This window comes from Capra hircus, chromosome 29 (genome assembly GCF_001704415.2).
Source record: "Capra hircus breed San Clemente chromosome 29, ASM170441v1, whole genome shotgun sequence".
Lineage (NCBI taxonomy): Eukaryota > Metazoa > Chordata > Mammalia > Artiodactyla > Bovidae > Capra > Capra hircus.
In genome coordinates this window covers 161,134-177,021 of record NC_030836.1, presented here as the reverse complement: position 1 = coordinate 177,021, position 15,888 = coordinate 161,134, and the positions used below count along the sequence as shown (strand labels likewise).

At 48.8% G+C, this 15,888-nt stretch overlaps 1 protein-coding gene across 2 annotated transcripts in view; it reads left to right on the top strand.

Moving 5' to 3' along the window:
- The window catches only part of PANX1 (pannexin 1), a 55,603-nt gene continuing 42,632 nt past the window's right edge, over nt 2,918–15,888 (top strand). For both annotated transcript variants that reach the window (XR_001917505.1, XM_013975740.2), the window contains exon 1: nt 2,918–3,500. Coding sequence is in view for 1 of the 2 variants with exons in the window: in XM_013975740.2 (XP_013831194.2) it covers nt 3,320–3,500 (181 nt within the window). In the remaining variant the exon portion in view is untranslated. The remainder of the gene's footprint in view (nt 3,501–15,888) is intronic.

Here is a 15,888-nt window from a genome sequence, read left to right as displayed (position 1 = left end):
GGCAATGCCAAAGGATGCTCAAACTACTGCACAATTGCGCTCATCTCACACACTAGGAAAGTAACGCTCAAAATTCTCCAAGCCAAGCTTCAGCAATACGTGAACCATGAACTTCCTGATGTTCAAGCTGGTTTTAGAAAAGGCAGAGGAACCAGAGATCAAATTGCTAACATCCGCTGGATCATCGAAAAACCAAGAGAGTTCCAGAAAAACATCTATTTCTGGTTTATTGACTATGCCAAAGCCTTTGACTGTGTGGTTCACAATAAACTGTGGACAATTCTGAAAGAGATGGGAATACCAGACCACCTGACCTGCCTCTTGAGAAACCTACACGCAGGTCAGAAAGCAACAGTTAAAACTGGATATGGAACAACAGACTGGTTCCAAATAGGAAAAGGAGAACGTCAAGGCTGTATATTGTCAGCCTGCTTATTTAACTTTTACACAGAGTACATCATGAGAAACACTGGACTGGAAGAAGCACAAGCTGGAATCAAGATTGCCAAGAGAAATATCAATAACCTCAGATATGCAGATAACAACACCCTTATGGCAGAAAGTGAAGAGGAACTGAGAAGCCTCTTGATGGAAGTGAAAGAGGAGAGTGAAAAAGTTGGCTTAAAGCTCAGCATTCAGAAAACTAAGATCATGGCATCTGGTCCCATCACTTCATGGGAAATAGATGGGGAAACAGTGGAAACAGTGTCAGACTTCATTTTTTGGGCTCCAAAATCACTGCAGATGGTGACTGCAGCCATGAAATTAAAAGACGCTTACTCCTTGGAAGAAAAGTTATGACCAACCTAGATAGCATATTCAAAAGCAGAGACATTACTTTGCCAACAAAGGTCCATCTAGCCAAGGCTATGATTTTTCCAGTGGTCATGTATGGATGTGAGAGTTGGACTGTGAAGAAAGCTGAGCGCCTAAGAATTGATGCTTTTGAACTGTGGTGTTGGAGAAGACTCTTGAGAGTCCCTTGGACTGCAAGGAGATCCAGCCAGTCCATTCTGAAGGAGATCATCCTTGGGATTTCTTTGGAAGGAATGATGCTGAAACTCCAATACTTTGGCCACCTCATGCAAAGAGTTGATTCATTGGAAAAGACTCTGATGCTGGGAGGGATTGGGGGCAGGAGGAGAAGGGGACGACAGAGGATGAGATGGCTGGATGGCATCACCGACTTGATGGACATGAGTTTGGGTGAAATCCGGGAGTTGGTGATGGACTGGGAGGCCTGGCCTGCTGCAATTAATGTTGTCACAGAGTCGGACACAACTGAGCGACTGAACTCAAGTGAACTGAAGTGAATTGTGATTTTCATTAAGAAGAAAAATAGAGGGGAACAGTGGATAACATGTACACAGCATTCATCAGTCGCCAGGCAATGTCCTAGGCACCTTATGTATATTAACTCTTTCAATCTTTACCTCAATCCTAAGCAGTACGAGGTACAGAGGGGGCATGCAACTTTCCCAAGGCCCGCAGCTGGTATCACAAGAATATTTAACAAGGATTAACAAAAATTAATCCTGTTTAGTGTTCGCAAGGAAGACTCTCCAGGGGAAGTGACATCCAGCAGAACAGTCCAGGCAAAGAGGCTACTGTGGATGTGTTTTGGGGCAGGTGAAGGTCTGGAGGAGGCAAGAGCTGGCTAAGTTGAAGAACTGAAGGGAAAGTAGTGAAACTGGTAAGGCAGGCAGTGGCCATGCAAAATAATTTGAATTTTATCCTAAAAACAAGGTACACTTTAAGAAGGGGAGTGATAGGATAATACTGGAGATTTTACAAGCTTTCTTTGGCAGCTGCTGGGGAGAAGGGCTTCCCAGCCTGCAGGGCCTACCTGTACGTGGTTAGGAGAGAGGATGGCAGCACAGGTGGAGGAAAATGACTAGATGTTCAATATTTAGGAGCAAGAAGCCAGAGAATTTGGAAATTGGTTAAGGGAGCTGGGAGAGACGGCGCTGTTACACAAGGCAGTCCAGGTGTCTGGTTTGGGCGCATGGTCGGATGGCACTGCTTTGAGCAAGATGGGGAAGACTGGAGTTCAGGCCAAGAGGGGATGCGGGGTGGTGTTCCTGGCCATTGTGCGGTCCTGGTCCCATGAGTCCCCTAAGCGCAGGGTCGTGCGGGCCGTGGGACGAGGACTCCGAGGGCAGGGCGGGGTGGAGATGTACACAGGGCAGGTGAGCGCACACAGAAGAGGCTTGGCGGCACGGACCTGCCCGTGTACAAAGAGCAGAGACGTCAGCCCCGGCCCAAGGAGCCCTCCTGTTCAAAGGTCCTGCCAGCTCCAAGTGTTGCTGATCACAGCGTCTCTTGACTGTCTCTCAGCATCCCAGACCGAGGCTCCCGCGGGCAAAGCGAGAGGCGAAGCACAGACCCCTGAGACAGAGTCAGGCGCAGTCTCACCACTCTGAGCCTGCACCTCCCTGGCCCCTAGTGTTCCTGCAAGAGTTAAGCGCCCCGTCTTCCACGTTTGCTCGGTCTAACCCGTTCGCTCGCCTTTTATGGCGCCCGTTGCTCTCTGAGGCCTTTGCACCACCTTCTGACCCGATCCCGCCATGTAGAAATGCTGGGGGTGAGGCGTAAGGGGGCCGTCCCGTCTGCAGGGTGACAGGCCACTTCCGGAAGGGACTTCAAACTTCCCGGCACCCGGAAGGGGAGGGGATGAGGGTGGGAGGGGGGCGAGGACTAGCCGAGGTGCCGCTCGCCCGGACGCCCCTTTCCCAGGGTTGCGGGCGCTGCCGCGCTCACCGCGCCCCCCGGCTCCCGGAAACACCGCGCTCCCTCGGCGCTCGCTCTCCTCCGAGGTTCCGGGAGCGCGCGCGGGGCGGGCCGAGAGCGCGCGCGGGGCGGGCCGAGAGCGCGCGCGGGGCGGGCCGAGAGCGCGCGCGGGGCGGGCCGAGAGCGCGCGCGGGGCGGGCCGAGAGCGCGCGCGGGGCCTCGCGGCGCGGCTCGTGCTTTGTTTCGCCGCGGACTCTCGCCCTCGGGCGCGCGGCGGCGGCGCGGAGCCCGGGGACCTGCCGGGGTGGCTGCGCCCCGGCCTGCGGTGGAGGAGCGGGCGCGACCCGGGCTCCCGTGCCCGCGGAGCAGCCCCGGGACACTCCAGGCCAGGCGCCGGGAGAAAATGGCTGTGGCGCATCACGGTGCAAAGACCGGCGGAATGTGGGAGCCACCGGGGAGCCGGCAAAGGGAAAGCGAAACCCGCGGGCTGGGCTGGTGACGGGCGAAGGCGCCGCACCGCCCTCCCCACGCCGGCAGTCCGCAGGCCTGCCTCGCGAACCTGCCCGGCCCAGCCCGGCGCGCCGCAGCGATGGCCATTGCGCACCTTGCCACCGAGTATGTCTTCTCGGACTTCCTGCTGAAGGAGCCCTCGGAACCCAAGTTTAAGGGGCTGCGGCTGGAGCTAGCCGTGGACAAGATGGTCACGTGCATCGCTGTGGGCCTGCCTCTCCTGCTCATCTCGCTGGCTTTCGCGCAAGAAATCTCCATTGGTGAGGTCCGGGGCTGGCGGGATCGGGGCGGGCTGGGCCGGCGTTATCAGAGGTGCCCTGGTTTCTGGCTGGAAGTGATTTTACCGCGCGCCCCTGGCGGTGCTCGCCGTTGTCAAGGGCATATGCACGTTGGGAAGGAAGGTAGCCAGATTTGATGGTCTGAAGCATCCTTTGTCCACGTGCTCCCCGCCTCCCCGAACCGTGGACCTTGCTCGTGTCCCACTCCCCAGTTCGCCTGTTCCCTGCTGCCCTCTGATGGCTTACTGGCAATGTGCCCAGTCAGTGCCTGCTGCTGGCTGTGGCTTAGTGTTCAAGCCTCACTCCTAAGACGGGCGCCGTTGTCACTAGATTTGCCTGGAACAAATGTCTCCTCTCCCCTCCACGCCCGCATTTCTGCAGTCACCCAAAATTTGTATCAGGGAAGCTCCTTAGTGTCTAAATGGAGGATATGAGAAAAAGTACCCCAATCAAAGTGCTTTCTCCCTTGTCTTACATTAAATTAATGTGTACTGAGACAGCAGCTGCAGGGTTGTGAATGATGGGAAATAACTGCTCTTGGCCAGTATTAGAAGGATATCCAGATCCTCTACCTGGATGGTCTTTTTGGAATGTGAGATGAATGAATCGCCTTCATGTAAATTCTCATGTGTTATAGCAACAGTTCTGTGAGATTCTGAAAGTCTGGTGGGCTGGGCAGGATCACGTGGCTACGAAGCAGCTGGTCTTCCTTACCAGCTGTTCTGACTTTGGCGGGGGCGGGGTGGGGGTGGGGTGGGGGGGAGAGTGTTTGAGTCAACAGGAAGGCAGCCTGTGAGGCTTTACACAGCTCTGTGGAGCGGAGGTGGCCAGTGGGCTGAAGGATGGGGAAAGCTTGTGTGAGAAGCTGGGCTGGCCCTGAGCCTCTGCCCGTGTGTGGGATGTGGATAAGCAGAATTGACACTTCTGCCAAGATTTTGAAATGGCCGAGAAGGCCCAGTTCCTGGAAGGACAGACTCAGCTAGAGAGTATCCTCGCTGAGGCTGAAGGATTGGTCAGGGTTTCTGACATATGAGAGTGAATATGGGCCTGAGTCAGTGAGAACAGAAGACTTGGTTTAAAAAGTGAAAAGTTATGATTTGAGTAGAGGCTGGACTAGCTGAAAACAGCACTTAATAAGTAATAGGCTGAGGGCAGTGTGTAAGGTCTGGAGAAGGCAATGGCACCCCACGCCAGTACTCTTGCCTGGAAAATCCCAAGGACCGAGGGGCCTGGTGGGCTGCTGTCCATGGGGTCGCTAAGAGTGGGACACGACTGAGCGACTTCACTCTCACTTTTCACTTTCATGCATTGGAGAAGGAAATGGCGACCCACTCCAGTGTTCTTGCCTGGAGAATCCCAGGGATGGCGGAGCCTGGTGGGCTGCCGTCTACAGGGTCGCACAGAGGACATGACTGAAGCAACTTAGCAGCAGCAGTGTGTAAGGTCTGTGAAGGGGAGGAGGTTAGAGCTAGGAATGATGCCATAAAGATTCGGAATCAGTTGAGGTCTCCTGTGAGTGTGGGCCCCACGACTAGAAGGGAAAGGATGGGAGGTTTCCAGGAGCAAGGAGCCACGCTGTTGGGTGTATAGCTTTCCAGAGGCCCCAAAGGGCCGAACTGATCAGAGATAACGGAAAGGCTGAAGGCCTAGTGATTGGAGAGTCATATTGACAGAAGTAGTGAAGTTGAGGGAAGAGTTGGTTAGCAAAAGGTTACAGTGAGCTTGATTTTGTGATCTGCACCACAGAATTGTTCAACTTGGTAGGAAGTCACCAAATTCATTTCGAAAAGCAGTCTTCAGTTTTCCTTGTCATTGGGCAGGCATTGATAGTCGAAGCTTTCCCTCTGCCTTCCTGTGAGCTGAGGCTTCCGGGAGAAAGGAAAACCACAGTGTAGCGTGGATTCTGGAGATGATCTGTCCCTTCAGTGAATGTTTCCTGAGGACCCAGTGCTGGGTGCTGAGGACCCAGGAGTTGGGGAGATGTGGGCTCTGCCATGGGGGAGCAGCCATCTGATGCCAGGAGCTGGGTACCATCTGTGATCAAACCTTACCTCTAGCCCACGTATTCCAGAGACTCTTAAAGAGTGCTGTCTGCCCCTTCTAACTGATGGGCTGTCTGAAAGGCGTTTATTTTGGATAGGTTTACCCAGTGGGAGGCTGAGCTTTTGCTGTTTCTTTTTAACGGGCGGGGGGTGGGTTGAAGGAGTTTGAGGTGTGGTCCTCTCCCCGCACTGTAGGAGTTTACCATCCAGCTGGGCACAGGAACAGACTTGCTGGAGGTAAGGTGGTTCAGCAGTGTGTGATTCAATGACAGGGCAGTGTTAAGCTCTGAGCACCAGGTGGCAGGAGCTTGGGTGAAGCTGTCAGAAGACTCTTGTATACTGAGAGATTCAGGACATTCGAGAGGAGGAAGGCAGGACCAGGGATGACATTAGACAAAGCCAGAGGACAAACTTAAGAGAGGAGAGAAGAGGTACAGGAAAGAGTGTGTGGGTCTGGTCTGGTGGGGTCCTGCACGCTCTGGGAGGTGGGAGCAGAAGGGGCTCTGCCTAGCCATCTGTCCAGCGTTTGTGGGTCATCACAGAGGTGATGTGGTGTGGAAGGGCAGAGCGGGGCTGTGCCCACAGGCACGGTGGAGGGCACACTGGCGGCCTTTGCAGCAACCTGGAGCTGTCATTGCTCATTGGTCTTGCCTGCCCTGCGACGGCCGGAATTACAAGCAGAGCCATTCCGGAGGGAGTTGCTAGGAGAATCATTTAATTTCTGAGTTGTGGCTGGAGAGTTTTAAAGACTTTTGCAAGGTGAGCTGCTGATGTTGGATTGATGTAAGAATTAAAATAGGCCCCTGGTCTAGTTAAGCCTGATACTTTGCTCAGCTCTTCTAAAGCATTGCATGCCTGGCTCCCTGAGAGGGTAAGCTGGGTAGGGGGACAAAAAACCCCCGATTCCACACTAACTGGTGCACAGCAGAAGACGGTTTAAATTTGACTGTGACTCTGGGCTGGTAAGACTGCGCGATGGGAGCCAGAGAAGAGGCTGTCGGCACTGACCACGTTTTCGGCACTGACCGCGTTTTTTTCAGCTCTCACTTTTTCTCTCCCCTTGCCTTGCATCATGTCTTGTATACAACAAGTGCTCAATTAAGATGCGGTGAAAGAAATGCAGGAGCATGTGAGAGAGCTCTCCTGGGTCCGCCCTTGGAGAATGGCTGGGCTGAGGCGGGGAGGGGCATCCAGGGAGGGAGGCCAGGCCTCCGTGTCTAGGTCAGAAGCCCAAGTCAGGATCGAGGTTGTAGCGGCCAGGTCCCAACCTGGAATTCACGAGCTCGAGGTGAAGGGTCCCTAGTATGGGGAGACTTCCTTGTTGCTGGGTCCCCGTGTCATTTAATAATATAAGGGCTGCCTTGGTGAGGTCAGTTCTGGTTCCCTCCCTGAGGTCCCTCTCTGATAACAGTACTGCAGGATACGGTCAGAGTGGAGGCACCGGTTGCCTCACCTGACTTACAAGCATAGGATGTACTGCAAATACCTCAAATTCCCTTTTATAGCACTTTTGGGGGAAGGGAGAATCTGTTTGATGTCGAAGGCTCTGTGGAAGGCGGTTGAGTGTTGATCTGTATGGCTCAGGCAGTTGAGTGTCATTCTGTGTGGCTTGGAGAACACACGACTATCGCCATATGGCAGGTGCAGGGGGTCAGAGTTCTGTGCCACAAAAGGACCCTCATTTCTAACACACCTTTGCAGATGCCTCTAGAGGTACAGCATCTGTCACCCTGACTATCTCCCTATCTCTGTGTATTTCTGTATCTAGAAAGAGTTTAGGAAATAGCAGAGTGACAGCTCTGCGTAGAATACAAGCATAATTGGGCTACATGGCCTTCACGCTCTGAAGTGAAGCATGGATTCTAGGAGTATTTATCTCAAGCATTGAAGAAACTGATTCCCTAAGCATGCTACTTTTCAACAGACCAGACTCTGAATGGGATTTGTGCTCTTGGGGTCTTTTGCTGGGTCTCCAGTGCCCTTGGCCTAGGGCTGTACGTGACCTGAGGCCGAGGTGTCCTCCCTTGGAGTCTGCTTTGACTCTGGAGCCCCAGCCTGGTGCCTTGGGAGACGCTGGGAGGGTGGAGTCCCTGTGTCCTTCCAGGATGCTGGCTGCCTGGTCCCGGTCTGGCCGGACCAGATGAGCAGCAGGGGCAACCGCTAGACCCTGGGGAAGGCGTCTGGCCTGCCCAGGGAGCCTGCCTCCCCCCCCCGCCCCCGCTGCCTTCCCGGTGGGCTCCTGTGGTTCTGGATGTAGGGACGCGGTCTCTCGGGGTTAGCCTTCTCTGCTGCTGTCATTCCCGGGCGGGTGCTGGGCCAGCCCCAGGGTGGCCAGGGGACAGGGAGCTGCAGCCTCTTGCAGAGCTGTTAGTGCCCAGCTCCCCTTGTGTTTTCTCCAGCTGAGTCGGTAGCTCTGTCATCCGCTCTTCTGTGGCTGTGTGTAGGCACACCTTTGGGAATGTGTTCAGGCTGCCTTCAGTGTGCAGTGGGTGGCACAGCTGATTGTTCTTTTCTGGTGTGTCTCTAAGAGTGGGCGAATATAGGGTCTCAGGGCAAAGGTCCCAAAACAGCACATCCTCAACTCACAGTTTAAGCCAAAACACCAGGGGTGCATCCTGGTCCCCTTCGAGAAGGATGCCTGCTGTCCAGAGAGGCTACTGATACATACATGTTTTTCTGTGTTAATTTTTTTTTCTTTTTGGTATTTTTATTGTTCAGATAGTACCTACATACCTTCTCAGGCAAAAGGATTTATAAGCCTTCCTCGTGTGTTACAGGTGACCACCATGGACACTGTGTACAGCTGAAATACAAAGTTTAGACATTTTTTTAAACCAGACTGAGTCACGTCATGGTGGTCTGCACTTTCCAACTCAGTATGATATGGAGAGCCTTCTGTGTCAGTACTGAAATGTCATCTCACTGTTTTTTAATAGACAGGCAGACAGAGATCAGAGAAGGCAATGGCACCCCCCTCCAGTACTCTTGCCTGGAAAATCCCATGGATAGGGGAGCCTGGTGGGCTGCAGTCCATGGGGTCTTGAAGAGTCAGACACGACTGAACAACTTCACTTTCACTTTTCACTTTTATGCACTGGAGAAGGAAATGGCAACCCACTCCAGTGTTCTTGCCTGGAGAATCCCAGGGACGGCGGAGCCTGGCAGGCTGCTGTCTATGGGGTTGCACAGAGTTGGACACGACTGAAGCGACTTAGCAGAGATACTCCATAGGGTGAAATGTTCTTGCCATAGTTCACCCAATCATTTTCCTAGGGATGTGTGTGTAGGTTCTTCCTCATTTTCCATGATTACACATCAGGCTTGTTGGTACATAAATCTCTGTAACAGCTGCCCCCCGCCCATCATTGAAAGGAAAAAAAGTTCCCAGAAAGATGGAGCCATTCTCCAGGAGAGTTCTGAATTCCTGAGTTACTATTTCAAGTAAAAGTCAATGCGCCTGTGTACCCTCCAGCTCCAGCTCCCTCTAAATATGACTCAGAAGAGGGGAAGAGGAATTTTGATGTGTTCCCCATTTTAAGGAAGAAATCGCCTCTTTCAGGAGTAAGGTTGCAAGTTTCCATGGACTTTTCTGATGTGTTCTCAAAGCACAGTGTTTCTATCTAAGCACTTACCCCAAGTTCCAATTTGTTAATTATTTTCATAATTGTTTGTTTAATGCTGTCTCCCTACCAGACTGTAAGTTCACTGGGGTCCGGGACCATTTATCCTCTGTGGGGTTGACTGCACTATCCCTAGTGTCCAGCACAAAACTTGATACATAGTAGGCATTCAGTGGAGTTTGTAAAGGAATGGAATCATTAAAGATGCCAGTAGGATTCTAGCATTTTGGGATCCTGAGTGTTATTCTGTTGTCTGTAAGACAGGATTTTATGTATCTTGAAAGAGTTTGCCTTAAAAAAGAAAAAAATCACCATCAAAAATATTTGAAAACTCTGTATAATGTCATCGGAGAGAACTGGAGTAACAGTAGTAGACCAAAGAATGTGAACTGATGGATTATAAGCAAACATTTAGTCATGATGGGATCGATTTTAAAAATTAACAGAATTTACCCCAGTAGCATTTGTTCTGTCTCAGTGCCCATTGTTCCCTGACTTTAAAGAACTCAGTGACTTAGATCTATATTTAATTATTTTCAAATCCCTTTCTCTTTTCCAAAGAGAAATGAAAATGCGAAAAGAAGATGAAGTTGTGGGGGGGAAAACTCTATTATTTCGAAACAGATGAAACTCCTGTCCTTAGCAAAAGCTGAGCATATGTCTTGAAATCTTTGCAGAGTCTAGATTTAGATTGGCAACATCCTTTTAGAAACCATTCGAACACCCACCCTTCCTCTGCATGTTGCTTCCTTGGAGTGCTTTCTTCTCAAACCCCTACCTGGGGCAGTGAGTTTGGTCCAGAGCAGGGGTGCAGTTTGGGAGCACTGTGCCCCAGCTGAGTGAGCTGGGCTCAGCTATGTCCCTTGGGGGTGCCTGGAGGCAGCTGGGACGTCGGCTTCCGGGAGAGAAAGTGTGGGGCACAGGGTATGTGTTAGCACAGGGGGGATTCTTCCCACTTATTCATCCTCTCTAAAGCTTGCACTCCTTTTTCTCAAAGGCCGTTTACATATGTGTATATTTATCTGATTATAAAGATATGACTTCCTGTAGAAAACATGGGCAATGTAGAACAGAGCAGTAATTCCAGCACTGTTACAACACTGAGGTAACCCCTGTCAAATCTTTGTATGTTTCCCCGAACTCTTTATTTTATATACATAGCTGACAACTTGTATTCTGCTTTTGAAAAACCAGACTTCATTTCGGGTGATTTTACCTCATTCTTAAATCTGACAAACTTGCCTTCTGTTGGCTACCAAAGTAAACATTAAAAAGGTGTATGGAAATTGAACCCTCTTGCAATTTTTTGCTAATACAAACAGCAATGTGAGGAACACTCCTGAACATAAACTGAAGGGTTAATAGGGTAGCAGAGATGTGCCTGCAAACGGGTCTCTCTGCTCAGGCTGAGCGTCCTTGCATGCGAGGCGTTCTGCCAAAGAGTCTGGACACAGCCTTGTGTTTAATGGTCCCTTGCAAACAAGGGAGCATTCCCTTCTTGTGATAAGAAGGAGATGAGGGCTTTGGGCAGACTCTTCAGTAGACAGAGATTTCACTCCCCTTTGCTATACGATAACATGTATGCACCTGCACTGTACTGAAAAGGCTTATTCTTGCAGTCTGGAATTCTGCCTAAGGAGGGCTTTATGATAATAAACGGCAATTAGTCTGCCCAGTTGTTCCTCTGGCCGAGTGGTGTCCTGTCTGTCTCTTGTATGTCTTGTATGTTCTGTGTCATTTCACTCGTAGTAACCAACAGAAACCTCTGAACTAAAGGTCTCAGTATTTCAGCAAATTGTGTATAAATCTAATTACAAAGTATGGAAACATTTTCGGGATTCTAGACTTAAATGGCTGGTTGCTCTCTGTAAAGATCATTTGTTGTTGAATCTTCCAGCAGTTAGGAGGGTCCCCTTGCTCCTGGTTTCCAGAGTGTATGATTTTATGTATCTCATTTACCCAGGTATCTCCTTACATCTAGAAATAAACCGGGAAATTGACAAGCAACAGACAAAGTGACTGACTTGCCTGTACAGCTTGTTACATCTTTAGTAGATAAATTCCTCAAAATATACTTCTACAGAATTATAGGAAGGGGATCATTACTGGGAATTTGTCAAGTTACCTGACAAACTTCTACATTTGGGGGCTCATTAAATTTACTTTCACTTCTTTGTTTTTGCCTTTTGATTAATTATTTATTTGGCTGCATCAAATCTTAGTTGTGGCATATCTTGTAGTGGGGGACTTAGTTGCCCCGCGGCATGCGGGATCTTAGTTTCCCAACGAGGGATTGAACCTGGGTCCCTTGCATTGCAAGGCAGATTCTTAACCACTGGACCACCAGGGAAGTCCCTCATTTCATATTTTGATTGTTGCTATTACTATCTTTGTGATTGAGAGAAGCTGGGTGGCTAAGGATGGGATAAACAAATTGGAAATGCTTTGAGAAAATTACAGCTTCCAAATAGGCTCAGAACGTGGTGAATAGTCAGTATGAAGGATGAAGACATTCTCCGTGGACTCATGCTAATGAGATAGACTGGGAGCAGTGCATCTGCCCTGAGATGCTCTCGAGTAGATAACCCACCATTCTGCTGCTGTGCTGGTGGAGGGGACTACCCAGATAGTTTTAATTTGCCATGTGTCTGTATGTTTGTGTTAAAGTTCAGAGCAAGAGGAAATTAATACTCTGCCTTTTTTTTTTTTTTTTTTTTTTTAATAAAAGCATACCCCAATCTTGGTCTCTTTCCTAGAGGTAACTACTATTACTGTTTACTGTGAATCCTTTTACACTGCTCAATGTTCCTATGGAAAACTCTGATAATATTTAGCATTTTATCAGAGTTAAATTTGTAACAAAATATTATGTCATTTGCTCGTTTGTCTATAATGTGTCCCAGAGATATTTTGGTGTCTATGTGTAGGTCTGCCTCATTCTTTTTAGTTGCCTGTAATTTTCCATTGTATGACTATACCTTAGTTCACTTAACCTTTCTGTTAAGGGACATGTAGGTTCATTCCACTTTTTTCTACTGCAAATAGTGGTTCAGTGAGCATCCTTGGATGTGCTTCCTCATGCAAAACGTGTTTCTCTAGGGCAGTGGTTCTCAGACTTTTTGGTCTCAGGACACTTTTATATTTTATACTCTTACTAAATTTTATTGAGGATTTCCAAAGAGCTTTTGTTTGTAGGTTATATCCATCAGTATCGCATTAGCAATTAAAACTGAGAGATTTTTAAAATATTTGTTAATTTAAAATACAAGCCCATTACATGTTAACATATATTTTATGAAAAAATAAGTTTAAAAACAAAAGCTTAGCAAGAAGAGTGGCATTGGTTCCCAGTTTTGCAAGTCTCCTTAATGTCTGGCTCACTTGAAGACCACAGACCACTGCCTGCACCTCATTCATTGCACAGTGATACGCCAAGTCAGTAGCTTCTGGAAGCACTATTGAACATATGAGAGAATGAGATTAAGAAGGTAGGTAACAATTTAGTAATATTATGAGAAGCAGGTTCACATCATGAACTTGCTTCTAGAGTCTGAGGTTCTGGACCCCACTTTGAGAAACATTCTCTGGGGACAAAGAGTTGTTTGCGGCTAGCACCACATGAGATGTGCACGTTACATGTTCACAAGACCCTTCCAGTTGCCCTTCAGAGCTCTGTCTACACCCGTCAGAATGTAGGGAACAGCCCCTTCCCCACTTCCTTCCTGCTACCGAGTAAGCTTTCAGTTTCTCATTCTGTTGATGGAAATCGCATCTCACACATCAACTCTGCTGCTAAGTCGCTTCAGTCGTGTCCGACTCTATGCAACCCCATAGACGGCAGCCCACCAGGCTCCACCATCCCTGGGATTCTCCATGCAAGAACACTGGAGTGGCTTGCCATTTCCTTCAATGCATGAAAGTGAAAAGTGAAAGTGAAGTTGCTCAGTCGTGTCCGACTCTTAGCAACCCCATGACTGCAGCCCACCAGGCTCCTCCGTCGAAGGGATTTTCCAGGCAAGAGTACTGGAGTGGGATGCCATTGCCTTCTCTGACACATCAACTCTACTTCAATTAAAAAAAAAAAACAAAACACTGGGGATTTTCCTGGTGATCCAGTGGTTGGGAATCCTCCTGCCAGTGCAGGGGGATGCCAGCTCGATTCCTGGTTTGGTCAGAGCTCACACCCTGTGGGGCAGCCTGAGCGTTTCAGCTGAGAGTCTGGGTGCAGAGGGTCCGGGTGCTGAGGGTCTGGGTACTGAGGGTCTGGGGCTGAGAGCACTGAGAGCCTGGGCGCTGCAGCAGGAGGGGCCGCCACGACCGCGGGAGAAGAAGCCTGGCTGCTGATGTAGAGAAAGCCCGTGCAAAGCAAGACCCAGCACAGCCAAGAATAAATACGTTTTTTAAAATAAAAAAAAAATCTTAAAAAAGTACACACAAAGTCTGCTTTGTTAGAGTTAAAAATAAAAACAAACAAAAACAGACAAAATGGCACCTCACTGTTCCAGTCTCTGGTTCCCGGCGTGTCCTGGGATTTCATAACTCGCAGCTCGGGTCTGTCCTCTATTAGCAGTGTCCAGAGGCTGCTCTGTCTCCAGGCGATTCTCCATTGCCTTCTGGTCTGGAGTGCTTGGTCCTAGAGAGTATCAGGTCTCAGTTTGTTATTATTAGCTTATGAAATATTTCCTTCCACAGTCTCGCTTTATCTTTTTTTTTTTTCAAAGCTAAAAAGTTAAAAATAAGCTGTTTCCCTTCTGAGCCCTGTTTCCCGCTTAGTTCAGCTCAGTTCAGTCACTCAGTCGTGTCTGACTCTTTGCGACCCCATGAATTGCAGCATGCCAGGCCTCCTTGTCCATCACCAACTCCCGGAGTTCACTCAGACTCACGTCCATCGAGTCAGTGATGCCATCCAGCCATCTCATCCTGTGTCCTCCCCTTCTCCTCCTGCCCCCAATCCCTCCCAGCATCAGAGTCTTTTCCAGTGAGTCAGCTCTTCATAGGAGATGTCCAAAGTACTGGAGTTTCAGCTTCAGCATCATTCCCTCCAAAGAAATCCCAGGGCAGAATGGACTGGTTGGATCTCCTTGCTGTCCAAGGGACTCTCAAGAGTCTTCTCCAACACCACAGTTCAAAAGCATCAGTTCTTCGGCGCTCAGCCTTCTTCACAGTCCAGCTCTCACATCCATAGATGACCACTGGAAAAACCATAGCCTTGACTAGACGGACCTTTCTTGGCAAAGTAATGTCTCTGCTTTTGAATATGCTATCTAGGTTGGTCATAACTTTTCTTCCAAGGAGTAAGAGTCTTTTAATTTCATGGCTGCAGTCACCATCTCCAGTGATTTTGGAGCCCCCCAAAAATAAAGTCTGACACTGTTTCCACTGTTTCCTGCTTAACTAAGTAGCAAAATGAGCAAGTATAATTTTTCAGGAAATATAAAGATGTCTTTAAGAAATCTTCTTTTAATTTTGAATTAGGGGATAATTACTTTACAATATTCTGGTGGTTTCTGCCATACATCAGCATGAATCAGCCATAGGCATATATAGATGCCCTCTCTCCTCTTCCCTCCCCATCCCACCTCTCTTGGTTGTCACAAAGTAGGAGCTTTGGGTTCCCTGCATCATACAGCAAATTCCCACTGGCTATCTCTTTTATGTATGGTAATTATTTGTTTCAGTGCTGCTCTCTCAAATCATCCCACCCCCTCCTTTGTGTCCAAAAGTCTGTTATGCCCACTGCCCTGCAAGTGGGATCATCAGTACTTATATATGCGTTAATACATGATATTTGTCTTTCTCTTTCTGACTTACTTCACTGTGTATAATAGGCTCTAGGTTCATCCACCCCCAATCAGTTCAGTTCAACTCAGTCGCTCAGTCATGTTTGACTCTTTATGACCCCATGGACTGTAGCACACCGGCCCTCCCTGTCCGTTAGAACTGACTCAAATGCGTTCCTTTTTATAGCTGAGTAATATTCCATTATGCATACATTCCATAACTTCTTTGTCCTTTCATGTATCAATGGGCGTCTAGGTTGCTTCCATTTCCTAGCTGTTGTACATAGTGCTGCAGTGAACATTGGGATGCATGTATATGGTTTCCCCAGGCTGTTGCCCAGTAGTGGGATTGCTGGGTTATATGGTAGTTTTAATGGGCTTCCCAGGTGGCTCATTGTAAAGAATCAGTCTGCAATACAGGACACCTAGATTTGATCCCTAGGTTGGGAAGATCCCCTGGAGGAGGTCATGGCAACCCACTCCAGTATTCTTGCCTGCAGAATTCCATGGACAGAAGAGCCTGATGGGCTGGAGTCCATAGGGTCTCAAAGAGTCAGACACGAAAGCAACTGAAGCAACTGAGCGGCAGCAGCAGCAGCAGCATGGTAGTTTTATTCCTAGTTTATTTAAAAGAATCTCCGCGCTGTTCTCCATAGTGGCTGTATCAGTTTTGATTCCCACTAGCCGTGTAAGAGTGTTCCCTTTTATTCACATCCGCTCCAGCATTTATTATTTGTAGACTTTTTGATGATGGCCATTCTGACGGGTGTGAGATGTTACCTCATCATAGTTTTGATTTTCATTTCTCTATTAATGAGCAGTGTTGAGAATCTTCTCATCTGTTTATTAGCCATCTGTATGTCTTCTTTGGAGAAATGTCTGATTAGGTCTTCTGCCTACTTTTTGATTGGGATGTTTGTTTTTTGGT